General features: G+C 34.4%; 1 protein-coding gene across 3 annotated transcripts in view; it reads right to left on the bottom strand.

Moving 5' to 3' along the window:
* Positions 1–2,212: 2,212 nt before the first annotated feature.
* loh (thrombospondin type 1 domain containing lonely heart) overlaps positions 2,213–11,187 on the bottom strand; it is a 270,439-nt gene continuing 261,464 nt past the window's right edge. For all 3 annotated transcript variants that reach the window (XM_075293524.1, XM_075293525.1, XM_075293526.1), the window contains 5 exons: positions 10,625–10,826; positions 9,937–10,118; positions 8,899–9,879; positions 8,656–8,806; positions 2,213–2,851 (listed from right to left, as the gene is read on the bottom strand). In XM_075293524.1, the coding sequence (XP_075149639.1) occupies positions 2,709–2,851; positions 8,656–8,806; positions 8,899–9,879; positions 9,937–10,118; positions 10,625–10,826 (1,659 nt within the window). In that variant the 3' untranslated portion in view covers positions 2,213–2,708. The remainder of the gene's footprint in view (positions 2,852–8,655; positions 8,807–8,898; positions 9,880–9,936; positions 10,119–10,624; positions 10,827–11,187) is intronic.

The raw sequence follows: 11,187 nt of genomic DNA, 5'->3' as shown, positions 1-11,187 counted from the left end.
CCAATTTTTACATTGTTGTAAACGACCATATACTAACATCACGTACTAAATTTCAATGAATGAAATTCGCTCCTCCAAAAGGCTCCGCAGGTCAAATCTGTGATCGGTTTATATGAGGGCTATATAAAATTATTGACTGATATGGACCAATTCTTCCATGATTGTTAGATACCATATACTTACACCATGTACCAAATTTCAACTGGATCGGATGAATTTTGCTCCTCCAGTAGGCTCCGGAGGTCAAATCTGGGGATCGATTTATATGGCTGCTATATATAATTATGGATTGATATGGACCAATTTTTGCATGGTTTTTGGAGACCATATTCTAATACCAAATACCAAATTTCGAGTGGATCGGATGAATTTTGCACCTCCAATAGGCTCCGGAGGTCAAATCTGGGGATCGATTTATATGTATGCTATATACAATTATGGATTGATATGGACCAATTTTTGCATGGTTTTTGAATACCAAATACCAAATTTCGAGTGGATCGGATGAAATTTGCTCCTCCAAGAGGTTCCGGCGGTCAAATCTGGGGATGGGGTTATATGGCGGCTATATATAATTATGGACCGATATGGACCAATTTTTTCGTAATTATTAGAGACCATATACTTACACCATGTACCAAATTTCAATCGGATCAGATGAAATTTGCATCTCTAAGATGCTCCGCAAGCCAAATCTGGGGTTCGGTTTATATGGGGGCTATAGGGTGAGAGCAGCAAATGTGATATACCCATTTGTTTTTCGATAGCCAAATTTTTTGTTTTCTCCGACGAGGCTAAGATCTTACCCCATTCATTTTACTAGTGTTAGTCATCCACGCAACTAGGAGCGAAAAATAACAAACCAATAATTTCGTATATACTTGTGAATTAAAAAAAAACGCATTAAACACGAATTCATAAAATGTGCAGGTAATGTGGTACACCATAATGTAGATTTTTTTGTAAAAAAAAAATAAATGCAATATATGTATTACAATTGCATACATTTTATTCTTATTTAGTACTCGTCAGTTATTTATATCCGAAAATTAATAAATTGAAAATATATCTTCACAAAAACCGAAATGATTAAGAACCACAAAAAAAAACTTCGAGCACAGGTAAATGTGATATTTTTCAACTGGCACAAAGAAAGAGTTGCAAAAATCAAACTGATCTTTGATTGCTTCATTCTCTGACAGCCAAAATCTATTCAGCTTGATTTAGTTATTCCTATGTTGTTAGATAGAGAAAAAAGCTAATATACCATATTACCAGCCTATACCACATTTGCTGCACTCACCCTACGTAAAAGTGGTCCGATATGGCCCATTTGCAAAGCCATTTGACCTACATTACGACCTACTGTGGTGCAATGTTTAGCATGGTCGTGGGTTCGATTCCTGCTTCGAGCGAACACCAAAAAGTTCTTCAGCGGTGCATTATCCCACCTCAGTAATGCTGGTGACATATCTGAGGGTTTCAAAGCTTCTCTGGCGTTCCACGTCCGGACTCGACTATAAAAAGGAGGTCTCTTGTCATTGAGCTTAACATAACATGGAATCCGGTAGCACTAAGTGATAAGAGATAAGTTCACCAATGTGGTATCACAACGGACTGAATAGTCTAAGTGAGTCTGATACCTAATCTAACCTACATTAATAACAACTACTTGTGCCAAGTTTCAAGTCGATAGCTTATTTCGTTCGGAAGTTAGCGTGATTTCAACAGACGACGCACGGACGTGGCTAGATCGACTCAGAATTTCACGACGATCCCAAATATATATGCTTTATGGGGTCTTAAAGCAATATTTCGATGTGTTACATCGATCCTATTGTCCTATCCTATTGTGTAGGAAATAAAAATTGAAAAATACGATTTTTTGTATTTGGTAGTTTTTTGGTAAAATTATCTTCCAATTTTGGTAGAATATTTTTGGCCGTGCCTGCAACACTGGTAACGAGAAACAAAAGATTTATTCAAATATAATTGCCTGTGGGAAAATGTCGATATTCGTCTGATCGCACCGAAAAAAATCCGTAGTTAAACTAACGCAAAAAAATTTTATTGTAATTAATCTTCAACTTCAATTTTATATACATTTAATTGCGAAACTTGTTTTATGGTTTTGCTTACCGTCGAATTATAGATAAACAATTCCAATACTGGTCAATCCTTGACTTAAATAAAACTCTTTATACAAAAGAAATTTCGTTTAGTTTTAGTTTCAAAAGTATTATGTTTTTATTATAGTTATATTATTTATCGTTATTAGTAGTGCCTCTTGGTATTATTTGTATTTGTTTTTAATTTAAAATGTCTTCATTTATTTTAAAGAATACAAAATAAATTCTATCGGTCAAAGTTTTTGTTTCGTTTTTCCTTAGCTTTTGTTTTTTCTTTTGTAAAAAAAACGTACATTTCAACTATTCGATTGGTCGTAATTAAATTATTTTAATAAAAACTGCATAAAATTAAACTTAAATTAAATATTTAAATTACACACACATTTACTTTCTATCTCTCTTTCATATTTCGACTTTCGCAGCGATTTTTTGATGAATTCTTGTACTTGGAGTTTTCTTACTACATGGCTATCGCTGTTGTAGATCGTTTTGACTCTGCCACTCTCTTCACATCTTTTCGAGCTTGATCTACTAACTCTTTCTCTCACTCTCGATTTCTCCCTCTGTAACTCTCATTCTTCAATTACAAGAATAACAGCATTTTTGTTTGTAATACTCATAACTGCAAAGTTTTGCTTTAACAGCCCACGCACAATTGGTAAAGGCATCAGTGCAGGGCATTACGATGGCATCATCATTTTGAACTTGATCATAGCGGAGATCTGTTAAACATAAAAGAAAGAAAAAATTAAAAAAGTAGTGAAAATTAAAAGAGTGAAAATTAGTAACTCTCAAATGAATAGAGTTTTACAAGTAGAAAATGCCAAGCTTTGAGAACCCAATTACTCTCAAAAATCCCCTCAAAAACGTCAGTGAATAGTTTATCTATTGTAAACAATGGTTGTATTAGATAGGCGGCATTGGGTAACTACGAACCAGAGAGAGAACAGATAAGTCACAGGTGTGAATGACATAGAGCTCTCATTAATTTTTACTATCTTGAACTCACCCCCGATCACGGTGAAACTATCTTGAACTCACCCCCGATCACGGTGAAAATCATTCTCGGGAGGAGAACGTTTATGGTCATAAGCCAGGAGTGTGTACCAGCTTGTCCTAATTGGTAGAACTTTTCCAAAACTGGTAAATTTTTTACTGTCTATAGAAATAAAATTTTGAACCAATTTCTATAGAAAGAACATTTTCCAAAGAAATAAAATTTTGACAAAATTTTCTATAGAAATAAAGTTTTGAAAAAATTTTTTATAAAAATAAAATTTTGACAAATTTTCTATAGAGTAAAAGTTTTGACAAAAGTTTCTATAAAAATAACATTTTGACAAAATTTTCTATAGGGATAAAATTTTGACAAAATTTTTTATAGAAAAAATTCGGACAAAATTTTCTATAGAAATAAAATTTTGACAAAATTTCCTATAGAAATAAAATTTCATTTCATTTCATTTCATTTATCGAATGGTATTTTCAGTACAACAAGATTACATCTTATAAATTATAGTACTGGATTAACATGGTTAGATTATTACAGTATTGTTATTAAATTTTGACAAAATTTTCTATAGAAATAAAATTTTGACAAAATTTTATATAGAAAACAAATTTGAACAAAATTTTCTATAGAAATAAAAATTTTACAAAATTTTCTATGGGAATAAAATTTTGACAAACGTTTTTGTAGAAATAATATTTGAAAAAAAAATTTAATACAATTTTCTATAGAAATAAAATTTGGACAAAATTTTCTGTAGAAATAAAATTTGGACAATATTTTCTATAGACAAAATTTAGACAAAATTTTCTATAGAAACAAAATTTTGATAAAATTTTCTATAGAAAAGAAATTTGAGCACAATTTTCTACAGAAACAAATTTTTGACTGTATTTTCTATAGAAATAAAATTTTGACAACACTTTCTATAAAAATAAAATTTTGAAAAAGTTTTCTATAGAAATGAAATTTTGAAAAAAAATTTCTATAGAAATAAAATTTCGGCATATTTTTCTATGGAAATATAATTTTGACAAAATTTTCTATAAAACTAAAATTTTGACAAAATTTTCTGTAAAACTAAAATTTTGACAAAATTTTCTGTAAAACTAAAATTTTGACAAAATTTTCTGTAAAATAAAATTTTTATAAAACTGTTAGTAGAAATAAAAATTTGACAACATTTTCTATAGAAATAGAATGTTGAAAAAATTTCCTATGGAAATAAAATTTTGACAAAAATTCCTATAAAAATAAATTTTGACTAAATTTTCTATAGAAATAAAATTTTGACAACATTTTCTATAGAAATAAAATTTTGACAAAATTTTCTATAGAAATAAAATTTTGACTAATCTTTCTATAAAAATAAAATTTTGACAAAATTTTTTTAAAAATAAAATTTTGATAAAATTTTTTTTAGAAGTACAATTTTGACAAAATTTTTTATATGAAATAAATTTTGACAAAATTTTGACATAGAAATGAAATTGTGATAAAATTGTCTATAGAACAAAAATATTGACAAAGTTGTCTATAGAAATACAATTTTGACAAAAATTTCGATAGAAAACAAATTTGAACAAAGTTTTCTATTGAAATAAAATGTTGACAAAATTTTCTATGGGAATAAAGTTTTCACAAAATTGCCTGTAGAAATAAAATTTCCTATAAAAATAAATTTTCTATAGAAATAAAATTTTGACAAAATTTTCTATAGAAATAAAATGTTGACAAAATTTTCTATAAATATGAAATTTTGATAAAATTTTATATAGAAAAAAATATTGACAAAGTTGTCTATAAAATTTTGACAAAATTTTCTATGGGAATAAAATTTTGACAAAATTTTCTATGGGAATGAAATTTTGACAAAATTTTCTATGGGAATAAAATTTTGACAAAATTTTCTATGGGAATAAAATTTTGACAAAATTTTCTATGGGAATAAAAATTTGACAAAATTTTCTGTAGAAATAATATTTGGACAAAATTTTAATACAATTTTCTATAGTAATAAAATTTTGACAAAATTTTCTGTAGAAATAAAATTTGGACAAAATTTTCTGTAGAAATAAAATTTGGACAACATTTTCTATAGAAATAAAATTTGAACAAAACTTTCTATAGAAAAATTTTTGACAAAATTTTCTATAGGAAAAATTTTGACAAAATTTTCCATAGAAAAGAAATTTTAGCAAAATTTTCTACAGAAATAAACTTTTGACTATATTTTCTATAGAAATAAAATTTTGACAAAATTTTTGTTGAAATAAAATTTTGACTAAATTTTCTGTAAAATAAAATTTGGATAAAACTGTTTGTAGAAATACACATTTGACAAAATGTCCTATGGAAATAAAATGTTGACAAAATTTCCTATGGAAATAAAATTTTGACAAAATTTTCTGTAGAAATAAAATTTTAACAAAATTTTCTATAGAAATATAATTTTGGCAAAAATTTCTATAGAAATAAAATTTGGACAACATTTTCCATAGAAATAAAATTTTGACAAAAGTTTCTATAGAAACAAAATTTTGACTAGACTTTCTATAGAAATAAAATTTTGACAATTTTTTTTAGAAATAAAATTTTGAAAAAAAAAATTTAGACATAAAATTTTGACAAACTTTTTTTAAGAAATAAAATTTTGACAAAATTTTCTATAGAAATAAAATATTGCAACATAACATTACTTTGTTTGGTAATTCTTTGGTAAAATTTTCTCCAAATTTTAGTAGATTGTTTTTGACTTGAGTGGCAACAGTGGTGTGTACCCCAGACGATAAAGGCCGCTAAGTGTTCCACTGCAACTGGTCCATATAGGTTGGCGGCGAGGATGTTGCAGCACATGTGCTCACACATCCTCAGCAACCACGAACCATCATATATTTGCAAAATGAGTGAGGCAGGTCCACGGAAATATGCACACCTTCGATTCTCATTTTCATTTTCTGGCCCGAAACTATTTTTGCGTCGTAGAACAACTCTGGAGATCAATATCAGCATGCATGCCCGAAAAAGATACCCTGTTCATCTTTGGTAAACACAGGAAAATTAATGATAAGAACGTTGTGAGTACAAGCAAAATTCTGAAGACATTGGTTGGAAGCACTTGGAGGACGATTCAAAAGATTTACGAGTCTTTTTGGATTATGGGATTGTCATTTGGACTCTCAGTATAAGCGAGACCCAACGGAGGAACCTCTGGTTCAGAATGCTGCGCTGCGGAGTACCACTGGAAGACACTCTATCCCCACCGTGGTGCAATGGTTAGCATGCCCGCCTTGCATACACAAGGTCGTGTGTTCGATTCCTGCTTCGACCGAACACCAAAAAAATTTTTCAGCGGTGGATTATCCCACCTCAGTAATGCTGGTGACATTTCTGAGGGTTTCAAAGTTTCTCTAAGAGGTTTCACTGGAATGTGGAACGCCGTTTGGACTCGGCTATAAGAAGGAGGTCCCTTGTCATTGAGCTTAACATGGAATCGGGCAGCTCTCAGTGATAAGAGAGAAGTTGACCAATGTGGTATCACAATGGACTGAATAGTCTAAGTGAGCCTGATAACATCGGGCTGCCACCTAACCTAACCTAACTGGAAGACACTCTAAACACCGGAACAGCATCTGTAGCATGAGTGCAAAGTGCTATCGGGGAGGCAACACTCCGACCTCCTCACCCATCAGCACCGAATGTAGTGCAGGGGGGATAAACGACACGAATCAAACCACATCCTAGAGAGCACCAGGGCTATTCGGTTCGATTTAAGAAGAGATTTGCAATCAATTATCACTTGATCGGCGATGACAGTGATGAGGGAATAAGAGCGACATTTGAGACCGTGAAACGGCAGTGGTTCATAGTAGAGGTGTGCACGTGACACGAAAATGTCGTGACTCACGAAAATTTTCGTGACTCACGCTCATGGCAACGGCGTGAGTGTGTGTGAGCGTGATTAACAAACCAAAATGTCGTGCGTGAGCGTGAGTCACGAAAATATTATCTTCGTGAGTGTGCGTGAGTAAAGATGTACGCTCACGAAAATAATCCTGCTCACCAATATAAAACGCTTAAGAGTTAAATTCATTTACAATTTTAGTGACACCTGGGATGTTAAGAGTGTAATAACGCTCTCGATTTTAATAATGCTCATGTTTTCAGACGCCTCGCTAAGGTAAATTACTCAAAAAATTGTTCGTGAGTCACGACATTTTTCGTGAGTCACGACATTTTTCGTGAGTCACGGTATTTTTCGTGAGTCACGACATTTTCGTGCGTGAGTGTGCGTGAGTACAAATTTTCTTTTCGTGAGTGTGCGTGAGAGTGAGTCCTACCAAACAATATCGTGCGTGAGTAAGATTATTCCGTCGTGAGTGTGCGTGAGCGTGAGTAAAATATTACTCACGTGCACACCTCTAGTTCATAGTACTGGGAGGAGGACAACCACTTGCCAGCGACGACTAGGGAAACCAAATAGGTGCTATCTCGACTACGTTATACCATTTCCATGACGTAAGAAGATCCAAAGAAATTCCACGGAGCAATATGGGAATCATTGTCTTCCTTGAGAACTCTGAGTGGCTAATACCGAGGTTGGTCAACAATCACTTCTTTAATCATCCCGAAATTGATAGAGTGACAAGGAGACGAATTTACAAAGCCATTAAGAGCGTCTAGCTCCCTAAGGCGTAATGTCCTGCAAAATAGACGTTGGGGATGAACACCAAATCGAGAAATTGGTATAAATATTCCCCCACTAAGATCGTGTAGGACTTCGAGTAAAAGTCTATAATACGACTCGAAATCGATGGTCAAGACACATACACCCAAGACAGGGTTGTTTAAGGCAAAGACTATGAGTGAGAAAAAGGACCTTAAGTCATGTTCAAGCAGAGCGTTTTAAGAATACCCAAAATGTACGTTATGTTTGACATTTACTGAAGAAAACAATCTTGTAATTCTCCACTAAACCATACCACGTCAAGAAGCAATATCCTCTAAATTCTTTAGACCTTCTGTCTCAGTCCATTGTTAACTTCTTACTGCTAAGAATCCTCTTAAACTAAATCTCGAATTCCAAAACCAAATCTAACTCTCGTGTTTTTCCTCCTTATTTCTCGGTTCATATATTAATTGGGAATATATTCTCCTCGAATTCTTTTGGAGGTGCAAAGCCCCCTTGCATCATAATCACCCGCTCTGCCATCTTTCTCGTAGATCCGACATTTCCTCCTTGCATCAACAGAGCTGCTTGTACCTATCTGAGAAGTATTTCCCTTGATCATGTTGGAGTGGAATCCAATATCCTTCCTGTGCGAAGCGGAACACTTAAAGAAATCTGCGTGTTGGTCTGGCGTATCCTTAAGGATTTCGCACTACTCTTGAAATACCGACTGTTCTCTCAGTGAATCATAAGAACCTCAATTCTTTATCTGACCTATGGTCCGTCCTGGGACAAAGTTCCCCGACATATCCCACAACAATATTCAACCACTCCATATGAGAACTTACCATCACACTTGTGTGTATTACAGCTACGATATATGGGTTCTCTGATGGAATAACGGCATTTATTCGATTCCTTGAGAGCATTCTCTTGCTCATTATATTCCAAACACTTGACAGAACGTCTTTGAGTGCCACCATCACAAGTTTTTGTACACTTCGTAGGAACAAAAGAAACAAAAAAAAAAAAAAAAACAAAGTAACAAAAAATTAAAATCCTGTTCATCAATATCTCTAGGTGATACCTACCTCTGACCACTCGGAATAATGCCATCTGGGTCCACAATATTCAACTTCCTCATGTGAACATTTCTCTATGGTAGTGGGTTTCAATTCGGCTTTACAATCTTCTTCATCCAAGATTAGTTGATTTTCAATGCACAAAACTTGTCGGGTTCGGGTCAAATTAAAACAATTGCCATTACAGGGAGTCCATGGACCAGCAAACCATTCTCCAGTTTCACAAGATTCCTCTTGATCGCATATTCTTGTGGTGTCGGGGGCCATACGGAAATCACATCTGTCTGGATTGGATTTGGTGCGATCACAATAAATGGTTCGATATTCAATTCCGGGACCACAATCCGAGGAGCAGTACTGGTTCCAATCGGACATTAACCAAATACCAGCTTTGTCACGTTGATTCTTCACATGTGAGGCATTGGGACTTAGGCCATGCATACGATAACGGGAATTAGTTCGGCGTCTATTTTTAGGGCAATCACAATTTTTCTTGGCCACTGGCTTCTCTTCCATACAAGCAGCGGCATCTACATGCACCACAACACCGGAAGCTAGCTCCTGAACACAATTGACTTCACGTTCCCTGGAACCTTCACCCTGGTGACAACGACATTCTCCCCAATCTTCCATACGCCAGAAGGCAGGGCAAGGTTGAGTATTACATCTCAAGAGATTTTCATTGATTACTGGTTTCTCGGAATGGGCACATCTGCGTTGCGAATAATAGCGTAGCGGATTTTCACGGACACATTTGATCACGGGAGATTGCATACCACCACCACATGATTTGGAACATGTACTGAAACCTACAACCTTCCAATTGTAACGACGTTTACGAAGGGGGCGATTGCTACTGCTTATGGCCTCATCATTGGCTGATTTCAGGAAACCATCAGTTTCCACGGAAACCTCATTCTCTTCAGAATCGGAAGTAATGGGCAAGAGATATTCATACTTAATGCCAGGATTAACAGTTTTACTGTAGATCTGGAAATGACAAAGAACTTTGTGAATTTCTCGTCTTTATTTAGCTGCAAATCTTACCATCAATTCCAAACTTTCCCTTACGGGGCCAGTGCAAGTCACCCATTCGGTAACTCCTTCGGTCTGTTGCAAACTATCCAAACGATGATAATCGAATACGGCACCAGCTGCTTCATAAGCTCCACTATCAGACATGGTATTGTCACCATTGAACACATATTTCTGATCCTCAGTACGTAGCACTAAATACAAATGGAGTTGGTTAACAATCAAGGTGTGTCAATACTTATACCAATAAAAAATAGTAAGTTCCAAAATAGTGAACGGACGGTAACAAAATAAAACGAAAACGTTCACGAAAAATCAAAACGGTATGTTCACACTTTCGTCCACGATTTCGTTTTTCATTGGCCATGAAAAATCTTAAAATATTATTTAGACGCTCTTATGGCAAGTCTGTCGGTGGTGCAATGTGCTATGGCGACTGTTAGCGTGTATGGTGCAGGCAATCCTGGTTCGAGTCACGGTAGCGTTTATTTTTTTTTATAAATTCGTAACCATTACGTATTCAGTTTCCTTCCATTCTGAAACCGCATGGTTACATTATATCGTTGTCACATTGTCACCGTCTGTTCTTCATTTGACACCACATGTATGTTGATTAACTTTCATGAACGGATCGTTTTGAAATGAGCACGCCGTTAATTATTTTATCTATGGGTGTAGGGAAGAAGTCTATGCTACTTACCCAGCAAATTCATGCTATTTTTCAATTCGGTTATAGAAATATTTGAAGCTCCAGCTGGTATCATGGCAACATGAATATAAGCATCTTCCGGTAGGGGATCTCGAGTATAAAGTCCTGTAAGAGGACGACATAATAAACCGCCGCATGGTACCGCTCCACTATTAGCCGAGAGACCGGTAACCACACCACCTGCTTGAATTGCCTGAAATGAAATACGGAAAATTGGTAAGTTTTAAATTTTATAAATAAACAATCAAGGGCATGTGTCATACAGATAAGTAATAACAAGTTGCGCTGGAGGAATAAAACCTCAGAAACCGAAAAACCCACCGTTTTTTGGCTCAGCACATAACCATTTAGAAGAATGAAATTATAGCAACTCTCAAAGCAGAGGGCATGTAAATATGCACGGTAGTCATTTGGGCAAACGTAGTTATGGTATTTAGGTGGACCTGAACGGAGACATAATCATTTAGATGGACGTATAGGTCGCAGCATTTCGATTAGGTTAGGTTGCAGCCCGATGTATCAGGCTCACTCAGACTATCCAATCCATTGTGATA

Source organism: Haematobia irritans, chromosome 2, assembly GCF_050003625.1.
Source record: "Haematobia irritans isolate KBUSLIRL chromosome 2, ASM5000362v1, whole genome shotgun sequence".
NCBI classification, from domain to species: Eukaryota; Metazoa; Arthropoda; class Insecta; order Diptera; family Muscidae; genus Haematobia; species Haematobia irritans.
The sequence above is the reverse complement of the archived record's forward strand: the minus strand, read 5'-3'. Positions and strand labels throughout refer to the sequence as shown.